At 39.0% G+C, this 21,518-nt stretch overlaps 3 protein-coding genes across 7 annotated transcripts; 2 read left to right on the top strand and 1 right to left on the bottom strand.

The window, feature by feature from the left end:
* Positions 1-645: 645 nt before the first annotated feature.
* On the top strand, positions 646-3,745 carry LOC110964383 (ADP-ribosylation factor-like protein 6). 3 transcript variants are annotated; one of them, XM_051959046.1, is made up of 8 exons: positions 646-934; positions 1,142-1,192; positions 1,296-1,357; positions 1,470-1,538; positions 1,637-1,731; positions 2,207-2,336; positions 2,825-2,880; positions 3,335-3,745. In XM_051959046.1, exons 1-8 carry the CDS (start codon positions 788-790, stop codon positions 3,358-3,360), a joined length of 636 nt encoding a protein of 211 aa, XP_051815006.1. In that variant the 5' UTR covers positions 646-787; the 3' UTR covers positions 3,361-3,745. The 3 variants fall into 3 exon arrangements, with proteins under 3 accessions (XP_051815006.1, XP_022068783.2, XP_051815007.1); XM_022213091.2 differs by lacking the exon at positions 1,142-1,192; XM_051959047.1 differs by lacking the exon at positions 3,335-3,745 and having other exon boundaries at positions 2,825-2,897.
* A 524-nt stretch (positions 3,746-4,269) lies between these two features.
* On the bottom strand, positions 4,270-12,605 carry LOC110964385 (F-box only protein 47). The gene is made up of 10 exons (XM_022213095.2): positions 12,422-12,605; positions 10,464-10,625; positions 10,198-10,274; positions 9,736-9,810; positions 9,138-9,246; positions 7,524-7,697; positions 6,787-6,936; positions 6,316-6,458; positions 5,316-5,475; positions 4,270-4,397 (listed from the first exon to the last, which is right to left on the bottom strand). Exons 1-10 carry the CDS (start codon positions 12,603-12,605, stop codon positions 4,270-4,272), a joined length of 1,362 nt encoding a protein of 453 aa, XP_022068787.2.
* Positions 12,606-14,766: 2,161 nt separating this feature from the next.
* LOC110964393 (claudin-14-like) lies at positions 14,767-19,516 on the top strand. Of its 3 annotated transcripts, none has more exons than XM_051959045.1 (5): positions 14,767-15,091; positions 15,263-15,648; positions 16,591-16,654; positions 17,116-17,377; positions 18,438-19,516. In XM_051959045.1, exons 4-5 carry the CDS (start codon positions 17,144-17,146, stop codon positions 18,942-18,944), a joined length of 741 nt encoding a protein of 246 aa, XP_051815005.1. In that variant the 5' UTR covers positions 14,767-15,091; positions 15,263-15,648; positions 16,591-16,654; positions 17,116-17,143; the 3' UTR covers positions 18,945-19,516. The 3 variants fall into 3 exon arrangements, with proteins under 3 accessions (XP_051815005.1, XP_051815004.1, XP_022068799.1); XM_051959044.1 differs by having other exon boundaries at positions 16,591-16,883; XM_022213107.2 differs by having other exon boundaries at positions 14,767-14,970; positions 16,591-17,377.
* Positions 19,517-21,518: the final 2,002 nt, after the last annotated feature.

Here is a 21,518-nt window from a genome sequence, read left to right as displayed (position 1 = left end):
ATCCCTTAGCCTTGACTTTTTCATGGAATCATTCACTCCAAAAGATGGAGCTGTTGGACCGCTGAGCAGCTCCAGAGTTGCCATGTCAGACATGTAATTGAAAGCCCTGCTATCACTGGGAAAATCTAAGGTGAGATATATTATTTAGAGAGTGAGCAAACTACATTCCCTCTGCTTGGAGTTATCCTCATCACGTCTACATATTTTACCATTAAAGTTACATTTCCATGGCTCAAAACATGTTATATGACACTGTAGTAGCCAGATTTGAAATGGGAAACCTCTTATTTATGTTTGTATATTTATTATTTCTCTATTCTATTAGAACATCGTTTCACAGATGGGTCAGATTAGGTTGTGAAGCACCACCGAATGAGAGTGGTTGCATATATTAGGCGAGCAGAAGATGCAGAGGATAAGCTGCTGTCGCTGAGTATAAGGGAGCTTCTGTGCCTCCACAGGGCCCATCACAAGAGGGGGGCCCTCAGAGAGATAAAGTGTTAGAGTAATAAATCAAACACACCAGGATGGGAGGGCCTGGCATGCTCCATACTCCACGATCAGGTCACTGGGAGGTTCACTGAGCTTAATTCGCCCTAATAGGATTACCTGTCACAAGCTGGGATGCCCATGCAGCATCTCAGCTCTGCTCACAGCAAGTAGCCGGGAGCACGCTGTTCACGGTTATGTTTAACATTCATGCTGGTTTCAATGAGAGTTTGTAAAGGTAACACATTTAATTCCCAGCAATCAGACCATCTATGGGGTTATGTGTTGTAAGATGTAAATGGTGAAGCATCAGAGGAGTGGAATGGGGCTGCTGGATAAACTGTCAGGCTGGCTCGGCCTGAGGAAGAAAGAGGTCAACGTTCTATGTTTGGGACTGGACAACAGCGGCAAAACGACCATCATCAACCAACTCAAACCAGCTAATGTAAGTTCACGACACTGAGCTTCAGCAGCTGTGCATTTTAATATCTTGTGATAGGGATTGTTGTGCAATTGACAGTGTTTGTAATCCTGCCATGGGGATACACAGACATAAATCTTCTAAAACCGTGATAATTTGGGATACATCTTGTAAGAAGGCCTGTCAAAATCTTTATTTAACTGCAATCATTCACTGATTGCTTGTTTTCAGCATTCGAATCATTTAGGCCCTTTGTCAGAAGACTGGAAACATGTTAGTCAGGTAAAGCCCGTATTATACTTTGCTTATATTGTTTCCTTGTTGACATACTTTTGCCATTACTTGTCTGTTTCTGTGTGCTTGTATTGTGTGGTGGTGCATGCAGGCACAGGCGCAAGAAATAGTCCCAACAATTGGCTTCAACATTGAAAAGTTCAAGAGTTCAAGGTAGAATGCAAATGGCATTTGATTAGTTGACAGCCAAATTCGAAATAACTAATCCAGCACTTTGTGTCACTCTAAGCTCTTTTGTCTCCTCTCTCTCTCTCTCTGCATGCAGCCTGTCGTTCACAGTCTTTGATATGTCTGGGCAGAGCAGATACAGAAACCTATGGGAGCATTACTACAAGTAGGACACGCAAAACACGGACAGCATGACCGTCACTGATCAAATGTTAAAGCATTTTATCACCGCTGTGTCAATTATGTTTTTCGTTTCTTGTGTAGAGAAAGCCACGCCATCATCTTTGTCATTGACAGCGGTGACAAACTGAGGATGGTTGTTGCAAAAGAGGAGCTGGATACACTTCTAAACCATGACGGTACGCAACCTCTGCAATTCTGTTTTACACACAGTTTTTAGTCGATGAAAATGGCGTGCCAGAAAGAATTATAAATACTTGCAATTTACAAAGGGAAAGAGTAAAGTGGAAGAAATGCTATTTAAATTAAATATTTTCTCAGAATATTTGTCTTGAGGAAACTTATAGCCTCAAGTAGTATTTTTTGCCATTTTACAGAAGTATGCAGTAACACATTTAAGTGACAATAGTATTAGGAATGTCCTGGTCTCGATTGAATTGTCACATTTCAGTCGAGAGTGCAGTGTTTGTGTATTTTCAGTCCAGTGGAATTCTGTATTTTTTGGAGTATTAAATAGCCACACAAACTATCAGTTTCAATCCTGAACTGCCAATATCGGCACTGAAATCCCTTAACTGTAACACACTGCAAATAAAATTATTTAGAAAACAATTGTACTAATGGTAGCTGATGATCATTTTTCCATTTATCCAGATATCCGCATCAAAAAGATCCCTGTGTTGTTCTTCGCTAACAAGACGGATCTGCGGGACGCAATGTCTTCTGTGAAGGTCTCACAGATGTTGAGTTTGGAGAACATTAAAGACAAGCCCTGGCACATCTGGTAATGTATCTGTCATCCTTAAGAAAAGCAGAAAACCATCTAATGCTTTAGACATTTTTTGAGTAAAACGCAACAAGAAGTAGTAGTGGTTTAGAAGGAAGTGAACTTGGATTACATTGACTGAACTGAGCCAACCCCATCATATCCTCTCTTGTAACATTTCTGCTTTCCAGGTTACAGCTTAAAGTCTTAAATGGAGACAGTAAAGGGACCAGTGTGTTTACTTTCTGGTTACTTCCTGGATCTGTCTATTTGACTGCTCCATGGCTCATAGGTTAAACATTACTGAGAGGCACAGAGACATGCAGTTATCCAAAAGCCTGGCTCTCCTTCATACATGTGTTTTCCACCTTGTTTACTCATTAGACAGATGGGAGGCTGATGGATTAAGAGCTAGACAGCTTGGACCATCCAGGATCCAAGAAAAGTCAAGAAGAAAGTGAATGTGTGCCACAAGCAGATTAACGCCTCGACATCTTGTTTTTCAGTGCCAGCAATGCTATCAAAGGAGAGGGTCTACAGGAAGGCTTGGACTGGCTACAAGGTGATATGTCTGTTTAGTGTGTTTAATAAAACTGTCAGACTGGCCCGAAATGAAAAAGGGGTTTCTCAGAATTTAAATGTTATGTTCCTATAAGCTACCCATACTAAGTTGTATCTTGTTTTTTTTTTTTTCATACCCATAGAACAAATTGCACAGTAAGTATGATAAAGATGTATCATGTTCATATGTGACGTGATGTGGTAGATTGTATTTCAGTATCTGGATGGGATTTAAATCATGGCTGGCCAAATAAACAGGGCATTTTGGAATGTAATTAAATGACTGGTAAAGATAAAAATCCTGTCCACATCAGGCTTTTGTGTAATGTACACCATAGATTTGTGGTCTCTCCTTGTGCTGTGTCCACAATTAGATGTTCTTTTCATTTGTATTCAAACCCATAGTAAATCATGAAAATAGAGCGCAACCTGATTCTTGATTGTTTTTCCACCAGATCATATCAAAACAATGAGCACATGACTGACTGAAACGCCTGTGACCGTGCAGTGGGATGTGGTACCTGGACCTCATTCAGCGTTTGCAGATTTCATCACACTTGATGTTGTAGGCCTTAAACTTCAATGTCAAATAGCAGTGTTTCCTGTGTGCTACACCTTTAAGACCATATTTACCTTGCAAAAAAATATGTGATTAGTGTAACTGATTGTTTAAAGCGCCCCGATAGATACAAATATACTGTACATCATTCTGTATCCATTAACATTTAAATATTTTTTATTTGAAGCTGCTTTTTTTATCCCTTAAGATGCTTTGTTTTATTTATTGAACTATTTTTGAAAATGCTGTCATTGCTGAATATTGTACTATCTACACATTAATAAAAGCTTGTTATTTGATGAGTGTACGCTGTGTTTCGTAAGAGATCAGTCAAAAAGCCATGTCTGAGAAGCAGTGAAACAAAATAACTCCAAATTGAAAATACCAGTTTAATGAATAATAACAAAAACACTTCTCCATTTTGTCACAGCTATATTTAAATAGAGATTCAATGTCAAATAAATAGTCAAATAAATAATGTTATTGTTAATGAATAAATATTAAATACTGTTAATAAAAGTTAACATTGAAGATGTTTTAAGAACAAGACTGTAAAACTTTGTGACGAGCTTTTTTTTTTATAAACAATGCCATTCCTAACTAAAACATTTCAACAGCTCTCTTTCCAACCAACAAGTGCAGTGCTGTTCATGAACCATATCCACCCTCTGCTTTCTCTGAAATTAAAACGACAACATAAGTGCTCCCCATGTTCATGTCTGTTTTCAGGATGTGTTTGATGCTACTCTTGTTGTAAAGGCCCATCTCTTGCTTTCATTTACTTCATTAGTTAACCCCCTTCATTATTGACTTTGCTTCTTCCCATCTCCATTACATCTCTTTGAATCTGTGTAATTCCTGCTGGAGAAACATGTGGATGAAATTAGCGTGGAAGTGAGCACTGGCGTCCAGCAGGATAGACAGGGTCGCAAAAATCTCTCTGTTGTCAAAGTGGTTGCCTGGAAACAGATAATAGTTTTATTGACTTTTCATAACATTTCAAGCATGTGTTGCTCTACAATCATTGCTTTTTTTTAAAAAAAATGGTATTGTCATTTAATCACCACGTTCATTAAATACATATCAGGACTTAAAAGTTGCAGAGTTTTTCCACATTATCTACATGAGCAGAAAGTTAAACAATGTAATGACCGGGGCCCTTGAGTTGTATTAAAAATTAAACGCCGGATGCAATCAGAGACAAATGAAGGTTTGCTGCAGGTTACAAAATTGAGACGAAAACATATCCATCCGAGCTGAAAATGTTTTCAGTAAAATAAGCAAAAATAATGAGTTCCCAGTAAATGCCATCTGTCTGAGGTGTCTCACACGCAGCCACCTGTCAAAGCACAGAGTTTCAAAACAAGCTACTGAACACTCCAGGCCAAATCAGTTTCCGTCTGTACCTCAGCCATGCTTACACACTCCGCTTATAGAACTGAGTGTTTCCCTCCATACACAGCTGGTGTATCATATAAATACAGTACATAATACAGTCTCTTCACTTTCTGATTATACATCTTAGCATCTGTAAAATTGAATCTTCCTGTTCCTCAACATGGTGGACACAATGTTCATAAACAGTTTTATGCTATTACCTCTTATAGCTTGTTCTTTCTAGCTTCTTGGTTACTGTTTCTTCTACCTTTTTTCCACTAAGTTTGGCCTTCACATCTTCTATGTGAGTTATACCTTGTTTGACCTCAACCTGTCCTGTTTGCTCAGTCCTTACTTATACAATAACCAAGGATAGTGATATTATAGTACGAGGGCTGGACACGAAAATTTGGTCATTGTGGTGGTCCCGGTCACTTCCACCCCTTCGGAGTAAACTAAAGGAAATCAAATTTACTCTCCAGAAAGCTGCACCACCTCACCTGCAACAGAAAACTCAAAGAATTCCCTGGTGACTTCTGAAAACATGTTCTCCAGTTCTTGGATGAAGCAGAATTTGTCAGGAGCTGTGCTGAAGACCTTGCTTATCTGCTGCACCAGCTTCACCGGCCAGTTCATGTGATAGCCGTCCTTCTCACACACCTAAGAGTGAAAGAAATGCAAGGCAGAGAACTGCACAAATACAACTTTTTTTTCTCTCAGTGCAAGTTAGGTCTTATATAGCACAATCAAAAATAAAGGACATTGACCCAAAGTGTTCTACGAATGTTGCCATAGCTTTTATAACTTCACAGATTTAATTAATAAAATGAAGAATGAGTTAACTGGCATGGTTTACTGTCTGCTTTTCCTGCAATAAGAAATTAGAATGGTCACGGGCGATTTTAATCCAAATCCTCAGGGTAAAACATAAAATTCATTAGGGATATTGTTTATAGAGAAGAAATACTCCCTCAATAATGACTGAAAGAAAGATTATTTTTTGTATGGGCTAATAAGAAAATTAGTTTGAACTCAAGTTGTTTTATGTGCAGTTATAAAATACCTACCCAAAATCAGCACCATGGACAGCACTAGTGGATCTTCATGCCAGGAGAGCAAAATACTTAAGACTAGTATCAATACCTATTACTGTTCCAATAACATGAGATGGATCTGTGAAGCAGTACAAATACTCATCATGATCTTAGTATGATCATTTCAAAGTAATAAGGTCTTAGATCTGAATCTTGGCCGTCGTCATCTCAGAGTGGAGCACTGTTTCCTCATGTTGCTTTCCATCCAGTGGAACTACAGCAATGTTTCTGCCCAAATGGTGTTCTCTGCCTTTTATTTTGAGCATGTCTAGTCAAGCTTGAGCAACAGATCAACTAAAAGCCAATCGTGTGCTAATATACCCGACAAACCATAAAAGAGGCTTAACTTCATCAGTCAGATTCCTTTTTTGTACTTGGCTGAGGCTAAAATATCTAGTATTTTTACCAGTACGATGTAGACGATGAGTCTTGAGATCTCAGTGAGTCGTCCACTGAGGGCCTTGCTGGCCAGAAAAGTGTAGCAGAGGTTGCTGCCGCACAGCACTAAAAGACGAGCTACGTTCTCCACATGCCATGGTTGAGGAATAACTGGTAAGGAGATTAAAAAAAAAAAAACACACAACTTTAGGGACTACTAGCGATTAAAAAGCAACAATAGTTTTCAGTTTAAATCAATATACTGCAAGGTTTAAACAAGGTTTCGGTTTGAAATAAAGGCATTTATTCAAGATGCTGTAATTGAAGATTGCCAGAAAAACAATACTCGATACTGTTTTACTGAAGAAATCCTTCTCTACAGGATTATCCTAGTTTCTTTATGGTTTTTTGTTTTTTAATCTAGGATTCTGTAACCCTACTGTGCATCTCTCTGGGGTTTGTGGCATTAAAACATTTGACAACCACTGATGTAATGTACCAGTGAGTTCCTCCAAAACTGCCAGCATCGAGTCAGTAGTCCAGCCTTTGACTTCTACTTGGTCAAAAAGCACAAGGATGGCCTTAGCCAGGTCCCACAGAGCAACGTGAGGTAAACCCCTCTCCACCAGATCCTGCCAGCCGAGAGTGCCTGCATGGAGGAGAACACCTCACTCATTTAACGCATAATGTTCTGCATCACTATGGACAAAAAACAAGCTGAACATAGAAAGTATGATGGTACATCACCAGTGCAAGCTACTCTGGAGTGCTCTACTACAATACCACATGGTGACAGTTTCCTGAGGTCCATTATTTTTGTTTTAACTATGGAGCACTTGTGGCTGTGTAAGCAGACAGCGTTACATTATCCATTTGAATTAAAACTTAACATATTTCAGTCAAAACAACCACTGCAAAATGGCAGTTTTATTACAGGTGAGAAATCAGGTACATCTTTTTCAGATCAAAACTCAACACATGTAATTATATAGCACCTAATTATATAACATCAAATCATATAGTTCATGGATACAATTCAAACAAATTGAGAAACTTTCCATCTGGCTACATCGTAAATGAGGCCTCCACACCTCAATGTACAACAAAGGTTAAATTAATCAACTAACAGATAAAAAAAAACTTCTTTTAAACACAACAAAATTATCCCAAAAGATATGTTTTCAATAAGTCAACATGAATTCATTTAATGGACTCTTCTGTATAAAAGTTACTCACCCTCAGGCCGCAGCGGTCCATAGAGGATGAACAGTAAGTGAGCCTGGCTGACCATTGGCAAAGGCTTCAGGAGCTGCACGAGCCAGAACTGACGCTCTAACTGGCTCGGTCGTGGGTCCAACAGAACCTGACGGCAGAACAGACGAAGCTGCAGCTCCTGGTGCCACTTCGCCCCTGCAGACAGACGTGCAAACAGGTTTACACACTTTTGTAGCCTCCAAAGATTGCCATAAAGCTCAAAAATATCCAATCAATCAATCAAATTGTATTTGTATGGCACCTTTCATTAGCTTAAGTGCAGTCCAAAGAGTTTGACAGATGGTGGAGGAGTCAGAAATAAGACAAAATGAACAGATAGAAAAGATTTAAATGACAAAATGTTAAGATAGAATACTAGAATGAAAACTAGATAAAGGCTGAGGTAGTTTTAAGTTTACGTGTGAAGATTTCAACACTTGCTGCTGCTCTCAGGTCCTCCTGGATAAATACATTTTTAAATTGATACATAAAATGACGGGCATCCAATGTAAGGACTTCAAGATGAGTGTATTGTGTTGTCTCTCTCTCTGGTCTTGGTAAGCACTTGGGCCACAGAGTTCTGAAATAGCTCTAGATGGTTTACAACAGGGGCTGCACAGTGGAGTACTGGTTAGCACTTTTGCCTTGCAGCAAGAAGATCCCCGGTTCAAATCCCAGGGTAGGCCTGGGATCTTTCTGCATGGAGTTTGCATGTTCTCCCTGTGCATGCGTGGGTTTTCTCCGGGCACTCGGGCTTCCTCCCACAGTCCAAAAATATGCTGAGGTTAATTGATTACTCTAAATTGCCCGTAGGTGTGAATGTGAGTGTGATTGTCTGTCTATATATGTAGTTCTGTGACAGACTGGTGACCTGTCCAGAGTGTCCCCTGCCTTCGCCCGAGTCAGCTGAGATAGGCTCCAGCACCCCCCACGACCCTAGTGAGGATAAAGCGGTGTATAGAGAATGGATGGATGGATGGTTTGCAACATTTTAGGGAAGACCAGACAACAGATCACTACGGTAGATCAGGGTGCTCAACATAAAAGCATTTTAAAGTTTCTCTGTATCACTCAGAGAGATAAATCATTGTGCTTTAGTAATATTTTTGAGGTGATAAAAAGTTGATTTGATTTGAAGCGAACACCCCTGAGCCTTAAATTTCAAATCTGAGTCAGAGATTACAACAAGGTGGCCTGAGGGGAGTCCAAGGGAAGTGTAGAACCATTGACTAAAATTTAAGCTTTAAAAACTTTTGTGACACCTTGACAATAAACCTAAAAGACATTTGCCAACAGTAAAAGCCTCAGAGTTTGACAGCAGCTCTTAAATCAGTCCTTCTTGCTTCATCCCTGCGGAACACTTTCAGCTCAGTGTCTTTGCTGGTGTTTTTTTAGCCATTCACATTTAGGACCACTTCAGGGACTCATGCTTGTCATTAACTTCAACTCCATGGATCTGACCCTGGTGGAATGAAATCAACTGTCTACAAGTATTAAAAGACCGGGCATGGTGGCTTTAACAGAAAGCACGGCTTGTTTTCCATATTGCACCGTCCTTTTCTACGTTCAGCAGCATTTTCACACAGGAACACACACCTGGTTTTGCAGTGATTACGGCTTCGATTTTCTGCAGCAGGTTTGTCAGCTCACAAAGGAAGTTGAACACTCTGTGGCACTCCAGCTCATCCCACCCTGCAATCAGTGTCTGCAAAGGAATCAATAGAACACCTCTTAATATTTTGCATATTAGCATAAAACGTCCCAATATTCCAGTGTCATATTTCACTGCTAAAATGTTCATGAAGCATCAGGATGGAACACAAAGGTAGAGAAAGACGTCATAATAAGCCAAAAGTTTTCCAAGCTAATATATTCAGTGTTTCTACAATTATTTTTTCAGTCTTTTCAGCTCTTATTAATTAGGTGTCTTGGGTGATGATATGTTGTAAAGTCAAAACCAGCTATTCTTTGCTATGGCTTTTATCAGTACGTGGTATTTTAGTGTGTCACAATACTGGGCTGTGGCAACATGATGCGCGAAAAAGTTTATCTTGAAAGGAGGACGTCTTCAAACTTCATTAATTCATTAAATATGAATGCATGACACTGTGTTTATTTGCTCACAGCTGCACCTGATTTGTCATTTCCTTTAATTACACTCATAGTCTGCAGTCTGCACATGAGGCTCCCTCACCTGGAGGAAGACGCCATAGCTGGAGAAACCAATGCAGTCTGGTGCTAAACAATTCTCCAACATGAAGCAGGGAATCTGAAACAAATCAGTGATACATTGTTGGTGTAAGTCAATAAATATTAGAATGGAACAATATTTTGTTTCAGCAATACAACAATAACACTAGGACCAACATTGTGCATGACATAAACTATTTTACTGCTTGACAGACTGATTGTCAAAACAATTTTATACTGGGGAAAAATCACATTAATTATATTGTCAATGTGTGCACCTTTTTGAAACTGCTGCATTTTATAGTTCAAACCCTTTAAATGTGCAAATTTAACTTACAAACCAAAGAACGTGCTTCAGTATTGTCTGTCTCTGTCCTGTTACCCTTACTAAAATTGAAAAGACTAAAACACTGAACAAATCACACCAATCTCTGCTTGCTTCTCCTCTCCCCTGTCCTTTTCTTACCTGTGAAAACCTGCCAAGGATAAACTTTAACCTGTCCTTTGTTGGTAGTAACAGGGTGCACCTCTTAAACAACAAGCCTAGGAGATCAAACACAGAAGCACATTATCAAACTGAAAATAAATCTTGGCCTCCCTGTCCATAGCACTGTGTGGTGATCATTTAAGTGTATGGTGGGAGAGTTTTAGCAATATGCTTGAAACAGGTCGACAGGTGTGGAGCAGTGATGAGAGCTATACAAAACAGAAAGAAAACCTTCGTTAAAATACCCAGGGTCTTGTAGTGTTCAATAGTGGATTTCTGTTCAAGGTAGGAGGGCTGATGAAAGTGTTGGATGACGGTTTTATTCCTCCAGGCCAAGGTGGAAATGTAGTCGACAACAGTTCTTGTAATGTCCTTGGACACCATGCTGAGCACACTGATGTCCCGCACTGTGAAACACACACATGCACTTTAGCATCAGCTTAAAATGTGTTTCAATGAACCTGTTCAAGTACAAAGGCAAAACTAGACGTCTGAAGAAATTTTGAGCGCAACAATGCAGTTTCTCCCAGATGATATGTGCTGCATAAGGTATAATTTATATACGTATATTTTATTTGGAAAACAAGAATACTTCAAAGTCTCTGGTAAGAGAGACGTAATGTCACCCATGCTAGGTGAGCAAAAAAATCTGATTTTTACAAAAAATTATTAAACCTAAACTGCAACTACATAAAAAAACGATTTACACGAAAAGCATTCAAAGATCCTGTTTAAACTTTGAATGGGGTTTCTGATGTAAAATATGTCAGAGGTACAGGGTTCCAGAGATGGTTGGGTTTTGACACTATGTCCGGCCGACTTCACATTGGTTTCAATGGGGATTTTTAATGCCATTTTTTAAGAATTTTAGAAAAACTGAACCACAAATCCCTACCAGAACTCACAGGACACCATTCCTAATCGAGCTGCATGGGTTTATATATCATTTGTATGGGTTTTCTGAAAGCTGCAGGACGAGTTACACACCAAAAATCATATCAGAAAGACCTATGATAAGAATAAGCCCAAGCACGAGCAATAAGTGTGCTTCAACGCTTATCCACTGGCACATTTAATTAAAACTTCAATTCACTTCAAACTGTCAAGGTTGAAAGGTTAAGTTAAAGATTTTTTTGTAGGACTTGAAAAACAACTTCCTTTAGGTAGTCATTACTGAAAAGACATTACTGCAGGGACAACTGTAGAAACTGTGATGGGGTAATTATTTGTCTGTATTGCTTTTATAGCTGCTTTTAACTGGATCAAACAGTCAGAACATGCAAACACACAGAGCTGCAACTATTAATTGATCAGTTGTCAGCTATTAAATGAATCACCAACTATTCTGATAATCCATTAATTGGCTTGAGTAATTTTTAAAGGAAAAAAGGTCCAAATTTTCTGACTCCAGTATATTAAATGTCAATATTTTTTGGTTTCTTTACTCCCCTATGAATATATTTGGGTGTGGACAAAACAACACATTTGAGAAACAGTAATCAACATTTTTCGCCATTTTTCCGACTTTTTATAAACAAAAGAACTAGCCTATGAATCCAGAAAATAATAAACAAATTAATCAGCAATATGAACAATCATTATTTGCAGTCCTAGAATATAGACAACATTATAGTATTGTTCCTGATGTTCAGGTCTGTATGTGTTTGGTGTATCCAATATCTTCATTTTAGACTGTAATTAACATGCTTTAGTGATGGTTTTTATATTGAAAAGATAGATAGATAGATAGATAGATAGATAGATAGATAGATAGATAGATAGATAGATAGATAGATATCTTTCCAGTTATTCTGAGTCGTTAAAATATAACCTTCACAGATGAAATCAAGTCATTTTCATGCATTAATAAGATTTCAGTTCCAATGCAGTAGCTGCAGTTACTTTTTCGCAAATGAAAATCTGCATTATATGATTTGAACTACCCCTTTAAAGCAATTTCGGCTGGTAAAAGTTCCTAGATCGGTTGATGTAGGACAAAGAACAGTTATAATAATATGAATGAAGAAAACTGCAGTCATTTTTTGACAATCACCATTTAGATCTGACTAGAGCGAAATCGGAAGTACTTTACTGCTGTTTTTGTTTCTATATTCCCCTTGAAAGGAAGCAGTAATTACATATACACCGTAAGGATGACAAAAGATGTGGAAAGGTGGTGTTGGATGGTCAGTCTGACACCCACCAGACAGTTTATCCAGGATCATGTCGAACACCTCTGCAGGGACTCTGTGGAAGAAGCTGCCGCTGGAGGCGCTCTGACTGCGGGTTATGATGGTCCTGACCGGTTCATGATGAGTCTTCTTGTAACGCTGGGATTTCTTTGGCCACTTATACTTGCCAAAATTTACGGCTTCTTTCTTGACCATTGCCTCCAACAGTTAGTTGACTCTAATAAAAAAAAGCAGCAATTTTGGCTTGGAAATAAGAAAAAGCTACTCATGCTAACCTAGCTAAGGTAAGACAGGAAACCAGCAGCTAATGCTACAACCTGCTAGCTAAACGGAGCTCCGCCCGCACAAACTACGCTTAACTTCCAGCTTTGAAGAGTCACCGTCTGAAACATTTAATTGACAGGAAAACAAGCTAATTTAGAATAATACTTAACCAGTACTGTAAGTAATGTTAGCAAAAACGTCGAACGTGAAGTGAGGGCAGCTGAGTCCTTACCTTGTCTGTGTTTGGGAAAACATCAGGAGATGGCGGCGCGAAACTGCTTTGATCTAAGCAACAAGGAGGGGAAACTAGAAAAACAAGGTAAGTATGGATAAAAAATAATAATTTTGAAATGCTGCTTAAGTTACATGAAAAGTCAGTAAGTGTTATGACTGAAGGAGAAGTATAACAAAAAAGCTAAGTGTGAAAAAATGTCATGTGTTATGTGCAGTTTGGTAGCAGGACCAGGCAGCATTTAGCCTCTTCACTTCCGTGTTAGCTCTGTGCTAATCCTAACAATATTATCCAATGGAAAACATTGGATAACAGTTTGCCTGCTTATCTTTAAATGGCATTAAAAGTAGTTTAGTGGTGCAAAATGCTGACTTTGATGTTTTTTTAAAGAATATTTATGTATAAACATTTTTCTCATAATGGTCATTATCAAAAATTAAATGGCAATAATCAAACTGAGACTTAAAGTGAAATAATTCAAAATGTGTTATCTAACTTTGATGTTGCAGTTAGAACAACATTAATATTTGAAAAGTGCAAAAGGAACAAATTGGTATCCATCAAAATCACCTCTGAGGTAAGATAACGGCCTTCTTTTTTTTTTCTTTTACGATTTTACATTTAGTTCAATAATAACAAAGTTGTGTTTCGTTAGAATTTCATTACCCTCAAATTTATTTGTCAGCATAATTGTTATGTACTGTACATATGGATGTAAATTTATTTATTTACTTTAGAAAATACAATTATTTTTATCAAACAGTAATCCGGTTTAGTTTCTGCAGTAGCACCATCAATTATTTGCTTGATTATCGTTCCAGTATTTTTCAAAACATGTATTTTGATATGTTGTACAGCAGCAGGAAAGACATCTGCATCTACATACAGAAGGTCCTACAAATGTATTTGTTGGTTTATGTTGGTCATGGCCACAGACTGTATGTTTCTGACTTGTCCGGACACTGAATGGAATGAAGGCATCCTCAACAGTGTTGGGTACAAACACATTACATAATCGCAATTGCTTAGTCAGATTGCAAAAAATACAACCATAATCAGGAAAAATGAGCAATTGCATTTGAGTTACTTTGTCAAGAATTGATTCCATTTTGATTAAATCTTGAAATCGTGACAATTTTACAATGAGTTTAACTTGTGGAATACACTTGTAGTTTCTGTCAGTACATTTTTTTCGGGATAATTTGTTTTGAACAACTGCAAATGCTGATTTGTAAAATGCATTCTATTTATATTGGAACTGTTTTGAGATGTTTACACATGAAAAATAATATTTGTACAAATCAAAATTTGATAGATTTATCCTTTTTCACAAGGTACATTATTTTCAAAGTCGGATTTTGAAGTAATCCACAAGTATTTAGATTAGAATCATTTTTAAATAATCTTAATTGCAAAAACTGCCCTGCAGCGGTATTCAGTAGCAGATAGCATTTAAAAGTAATCTCACCAAGCCTTGATCATTATTTCCATCTGTGCTTTACCAGCTTTAAAAAGCCAGAACGTGAATCCGGTACTGTTCGTCCATGCACTTGTTTTTGGCTGATTAGTGTTAATCATCTGTTGTCACTGTCAGGTCAGGACATCTGTCACTTTTGTCTTTACTTCTTAAAGTTTGGTGCCCTCACCTAAGTCCCATTGGTCCTGCTAACCTCCCCATGAGCAGATGTCTAATCAGCCAGTGGCCAGAATGACCTAAATCTAATATTTTGTATTTTAATTTGAGTTTTGTGTATTACCTGTGCATAGACTGCAGTCAAAGTAGAGAGTGCAGCTTTCAGACCACAGGATGGCATGTTCTACACACATTTACTCTCAGTTTGTTCCACAGTGTGCAACATGCCAACTATGCTCAGCTGCTAATCACAGGATTATTCTGCTTAACTAAGACTATTAAGTGTTCCACATTCAAATGGCGTCTCCCACAGGCAGACCTTGGAGAGGATCATCCTCTCACTATAGGGCTCTCTGAGAGGACTGAATGCTGCGTGAGGGACCGAGGGGAAGGGCTGGGAGAAGGCTCTTGTATACCAACAGGATGTCACGGTAGGTTACACTTGAGACACAGAAGGAGAGAGGAAGACAAACTACGAGGATAGAAGCAGGACCTCAGAGGAATTCACAGATAATCGTGCAGCTTTGAATGGCCTCACCTGGCTTTCGTATAGTATGTACCACACATGTAGCTAAAACGCATAAATATGCAGTACCACAGTGATGTTTTTACTGTTCTACTATTTGCGGTTAATAAATATGAATGCTTCTTTATGTGTTGCTAGTTAATTCTTTAATTGATCTCTTTAATTATTCTTTTCATTTTCTATCTCACTTTCAACAGATCTGATGATGCAGAGCTGAACTATCGAGGCAAAAAGCAGCACAGCCGGTGAAGACAATATCTCTTCTGTCTGTCTCTGCTGAGCAACTCTGCTCTGCCTCCGGCTCCACATTTGACATCGACCCTGTTTATCTGTCTGGAGCAACAAGCCAGCAGCGGTACTGTCTGTCATGTCATCTCTCACATGATGCTGCTGACACTGACAGAGGTAATGCCAATGATGAAGAAGATGATGATGGCTTCTGAAGCTGGCCAGTCACGTATCTGACAGTCCTGCAGCCCACATACAGAAATTGTCCGGTCATTAAAACAGGAGTCGAACCAAAAGCTCAGGACGAGCTCACCATCTGGACACTTGTAACCATGCCACTGTAGGCCTCCTGTTGGTGAGTATTCAGATGTGGAGAGCTTTTACTAAATATTCCAACTTTACACAATATTTTACAATGTAGAAATTTGTCTCAAAATCAGGTGGTTTGCACAGTCATCACAGCGGACAAAATGAAACAAGATGCTCGTAACAGCTTTGCCTTTGTTCCTGTTCCTTACTTGTTATGCCTTCAGTGTAGTCAATCATTAAGTAAGCACAATGCAGCTTGTATAACTGATATTTTAAGAAGTCCCAGCGGTGCCAGGTCTAACACTGAACAATAATCAAGCTTTATAAACAGCTACTGTTCTCTGAGGAAGTCAAAACAATGGGTCTGTATATTTTGGATTCTTTTGTTTGAAATTTAAATTTAAAGTCAGACTGTTTCAATCTTGGGGGCACAAAAAGCAATTTTTTTGTTATTGGTGTTATTTGTCAGTTGCTTTAACTCATATTTTCCAGACACCTGAGTTGCCATGGTTTAAAAAATTGCCCACTGATTATTCAGGATATTTTGAGCTACAGAATGTTTTGTTCAGAACCTCGAGAAGGAACAAAAGTAAATGATTAAATGGATTTCACATTTTCATTCTATGAGGGAGAGGGTGTTTATTTGTAGCCTAGAGCTACAAATTGCACACTTTCAAAGTAGCATGCAGGGTTTTTTTTACAGTGCTGTATGCATTTGTAAATGTAAAACTGAGTGCCACATGATGTCAGGTCAGAGATTACATTGGGAATGATATAATTTGTCCCTTTATTACAACAGCAGTCACCCTTTTTGCCACAGTTTGGGGCCCAGCAGCTAGAAGCTCTTTCAGCAAGTCTTCAGTCCCTCACTTTCAAATACCCTGCAGAGCTGTGAAAAATTTCAAAGTTAGTGGCTTATAGCAGTGCTCTCAGCTTGGGTGGCTTCTGTAAATGTTTAATTTCCTCTCTCTCTCTCTCCTTTCCTGAGGGGTGGCGAAGAGCTTAACAAATAGACTGCTGTGGTTTGCCCTCCAGAGGAGAGCGTTAAACAGGTGAAGCTGAACACTGCTCTCATTAGTTACACATGCAGTCACCTGCCACTCACCAGAGACTGACGCCAGAATACTGAAAGTTTCCGCAGCTATTTCTGCCCACTCTCGGGAGACACTTGAGGAATGGCTCAGACTCTGTGACTGGATGCAAGCTCAGTGGAATATACTGTACTGCTGGGGACCGTGCAGATAAGAGGAGTAATCCAGCCACTTTTCAGCCTGGGGGACAGTCAGTAGTTTTGTTCTGTTTCTTTTTCATGTGGGGGTTTGTTCCATGTATTTAAAGAAGTATTTGTGTTGTTTTGTCCTTTTTCTTAAGAAAACTCTGAAGCCTGTGTATAGCTATGCGCTTAATGAGTGACATACTCCATAAATGAGACATCTAAGTGCTGCTGTCTGTTACTGTGTTTGTGTACATCTTCTTCACCAGTAATTTCAAACTTTAACTTTGTACTTCGCAGTTCGAGCATCTGTCAAAGGGAGCCAATCATGGCCAGCATGGCGGTTCAGCTGCTTGGCTTCTTCCTAGGACTGTTGGGCTTTACAGGAACAGTAGTTGCCACCGTGCTCCCCCACTGGCGCAGCACGGCCTATGTGGGCTCCAACATCATCACAGCCACCACCCAAATGAAAGGCCTGTGGATGGAGTGTGTCTGGCACAGCACTGGCATTTACCAGTGTGAGCTGTACAGATCTCTACTGGCCCTGCCACGTGACCTCCAGGTACAGCACATACACTGTTTAGTCAGTGCGTTACCCAGAGCACCTAAAGGTACCAAGAAGGCTAAACTTTTATCACCAATAACATAAATTTTTATAATACATCAACTGAAAATGGCAGAAATTTTCATTCACTTCAGTTTCTCATATGTAAGAATTTCCTGTTCTTCTCTGTTATATGTCATCTGAAGTCATTACTTTTGTGACTTAAACTATTGGTTAGTGAAAACAAACAAGAATCTTACTTTGACTTCTGACTTCTAGAAAACCAATTCATCTGTTAGTCAGAAGATTAATTCTACTGAGAATAACTGGTCACATTTAGTTGCGACTCAAATCAATACTGCATAAGTATTTTTAGGAAATATTTTCCAAATGAGTAAATGAATAGAAGGTCGAGTAATTCACTGAATTCAGGAGAGTGTCCTTTATAGACTTATGAATCCTGAACTCATAGAATTCCATCATTACTGTGCACTCAGGGGTTTAGTTGCTTTGCTGCAGTTTAACATGGTCTGTTATGATAAGTAGCATATGGGTGGCTGTTTTTTTTCTAATGCTACTAAATCACTGACTTAGTAAACACTTCATGATCCTGATACACTGGTATGACTTTTAAAATGTTTCATTTTAGCTTTCGTTGTCACTTTATAATCCTGCCTACAGTAGTTATTATTCATAAAAAGTTACACTTTAGGTGTAAATGTGGGTATTTTTGTGTGAGCGTACGCCTAGCTCTGGATAAGGACTTTACTCATGATCAAAGAACTTTTTTTCCATTAGGAACTTCATTTGTGCCAGAGCATTTGTGCCAGAGCATCTGTGCGTTTACTGTGCATACAATTCACATATTCAACAACATAAGAATAAACTCAAGCAATATACCTATAATGTAGAATAATATGGAATTACTAAACTCATAAATAGACCAGATTACCTGATTGCTTGATTCCCAATTTGCTGCTACAGTACAGAATGCACTTTGTGCCTGCAGGCTACACAATGAATTCATTTTAAAGCCAAAGTTTAAAGTGCTCGTCTGCTGTACTGTTCTCCGTGTCAGGCTGCCCGGGCGCTCATGGTGCTCTCCTGTGTCACCTCAGTCCTGGCATCTGTGGTCTCTGTGATGGGGATGAAATGCACTCGCTTTGCCCGTGACTCGCTAATGAAGTCCCCCCTGGTGCTGAGTGGAGGGATTTGTTTTCTCTGCGCCGGGCTCCTCTGCCTCATCACCGTGTCCTGGACCACCAACGACGTCATCGTGGAGTTCTACCACCCTTTCCTTCCCAGTGGGTTGAAGTACGAGATCGGCCTGGCTGTGTACCTCGGTTACGCCTCGGCCTGCCTCAGTCTGGCCGGAGGACTGGTGCTGTGCTGGAGCGGCAGTGCCGACAGGTCACGGAGCCCCCTGCTTATGCAGAGGAGTCAACCGTCGTCACCTCCCCCTCCCTTCAACAACATATATCCCCCTGCCCCACTCTACAAGCCCCCAGAAGCCCTGAAGGGAAATCATGCTCCCTCACTTTGCTCCCTTTCCAGCAATGGCTATCGGCTCAATAACTATGTCTAAGAGTGGGGGAGATCCTAGCACAGTAACTGTGCTTGTACAAATGACAAAGATGCTGCATGGACCAGAGCAGCAAGTTGAACAATTTGCCAAAATATTTTATATTATCTTAGCTTTGTAGGTATTTCTATCCCCTGCATACTCATAATATAATCATAAAATGGTAAAGAACAGACCAATACATTGTATTAACATATTTTACCAAAACACCAGAATGACACGTTTGAAAGGATATTTGACACACTGTTCGGACTTTTCTCTAATTGTAACTGAACCTGTGTGTGAGAGAAACCTGTAGCCCTGCTGCTATGTACCTGAACGACCAGAGGGTGGCAGTATTTTACAGAAAATACTCAAAGAAGAGACTTAATGGATCAAGTGTTGTAACACTCATATTAATGGATAAGCAGTAGTTGTGCCACTTCCTTGTAGCCTAGTTTCTGGTTGGGTTTGACTTTTTTTGAGAGACTATGAAATACTTTAGTAACTTTTAAACTAACAGATCATTTTTAATTTCAGTATTCAGAGTCTGTAAATCATTTTCATGCCAAAGAAAATAAACAGTTATACAATAATTATGCTAATGAGGCACACCACTAAAATTCAGAGCATTATTTACTGTGTTCATTCAGTTCTAAAGTGTAACTGAAGCAGTCCAAGTGCTCTTGTTTCCTTTGGCCCTGAATAACTTAGACAAGGAAATGGAACAGAATTTTTAACAGTACAGTATTAGTGTAAACCTTTGCTTTTGCAGCTATGACAAGCTAAAATATTAGAAATTTAAAAAGTTCATGTTGAATTTGGTGATAGATTTTGACCCAAATTCCATTGTTTTAAAAGGGACTGTTAACTATTTAATGCTAAGGAAATCCATTTGTACACTCAACAAAAATATAAACGCAACACTTTTGTTTTTGCTCCCATTTTTTATGAGATAACCTCAAAGATCTAAAACTTTTTCCACATACACAATATCACCATTTCTCTCAAATGTTGTTCACAAATCTGTCTAAATCTGTGATAGTGAGCACTTCTCCTTTGCTGAGATAATCCATCCCACCTCACAGGTGTGCCATATCAAGATGCTGATTAGACACCATGATTAGTGCACAGGTGTGCCTTAGACTGCCCACAATAAATCACGGTGTCTAATCAGCATCTTGATATGGCACACCTGTGAGGTGGGATGGATTATCTCAGCAAAGGAGAAGTGCTCACTATCACAGATTTAGACAGATTTGTGAACAATATTTGAGAGAAATGGTGATATTGTGTATGTGGAAAAAGTTTTAGATCTATTATGGGAGCAAAAACAAAAGTGTTGCGTTTATATTTTTGTTGAGTGTACATGTAAGCACCAGACTTGGCTGTGGAGCTCTGTCAAACTGTAAACTTTCCCTTTATGTGTGTAGAGCCTCAGGAAGACAGTGGATGGCGACAAAGGTCTTTTCCGAAGGCAACCCATAGCCTTTAGTTAGAACCGTCCTGTATTCATTTAGCATGTTAGACATAGTGTGGTATATTGCATGGGACACCAGTTGCTGTGCGTGTTTATTCAGTTGATTTGAGCACCTTTTTCTGAATAGTTTTGACATATTCTTAGTCATTATCCACATACCGGTATGTGAAATTGAAATAATTATTACCGCCTCATACATGTTAAATATGGAGGTGTTTGCGTCTCCTCTGAGGTTTTCCTGGCTTTCTGTCTGACTACCTGTAACACAGTGAAAATGTCTCTGAGGCTTATTTGCTAGAAAAGCTTCCAATTAGAGTTGCCCTCTGTCTGACAGACTGTCAGCCACATGCAGAGACACTAAATTAGAGGACGAGTACCATTCAAGCAAGTCACTTATCTTAGTTCCAGCAGTCAGGCCAGTCGATATCTTTGTTTATGTCAGGGACATAAATTATACTACAGCTATAGAAGAGAAAATGAGTGAACGAGTCCAGTAAAGATATACATTTGCTTATTGAAGACATTTACTACTTACTGCTGTTTTTAGTTGTACTAGAAAAGTTAGTAAAACGCTGAAGATGTTAATGAGATGGTAAAATCATTTATTTGGAAATGATACCAAATATAATGACACATGATGATGAGCAACAAGCTAAAATCCCCTGTGAGTAGGATCACAGATTCACTTAGCAGAGCTTAAATGTGTAGATGAATGATATCGTTTTCTCATGCTTTTTTCCTCATTTAAGGACCCCATCCAGCTCTGTTAAGACATATAGCAACACTCTACTGTGAATAACAACTTGTGTTTGATTTATTTTTCACTTAATTAAATTACTCAGCTAGAACGTCTTAAAATGAACGGCAGTCACCTTGCAATGAATGTACAACACAGGCTTGTATTTTTCACCGCAGTGCTTGTGTTGTATGATCAGAAGCAGTTTTCAGACTAGCTGGGAAATCCTACTTTCACAAACTGAAATTTTAGGGGAAACTTTCTAGTTTCTGCAAAAGACTGTAGAAACAATCCTCCAAACTCTTAAGGAACACCATTCCTTGACACAGAGAAGTGACAGAGACCAAGCAAACACACTACTGAGTGGAGGGGCGTTGTGCAT

Source organism: Acanthochromis polyacanthus, chromosome 14 (genome assembly GCF_021347895.1).
Source record: "Acanthochromis polyacanthus isolate Apoly-LR-REF ecotype Palm Island chromosome 14, KAUST_Apoly_ChrSc, whole genome shotgun sequence".
In the NCBI taxonomy this organism is placed as follows: domain Eukaryota; kingdom Metazoa; phylum Chordata; class Actinopteri; family Pomacentridae; genus Acanthochromis; species Acanthochromis polyacanthus.
The sequence above is the reverse complement of the archived record's forward strand: the minus strand, read 5'-3'. Positions and strand labels throughout refer to the sequence as shown.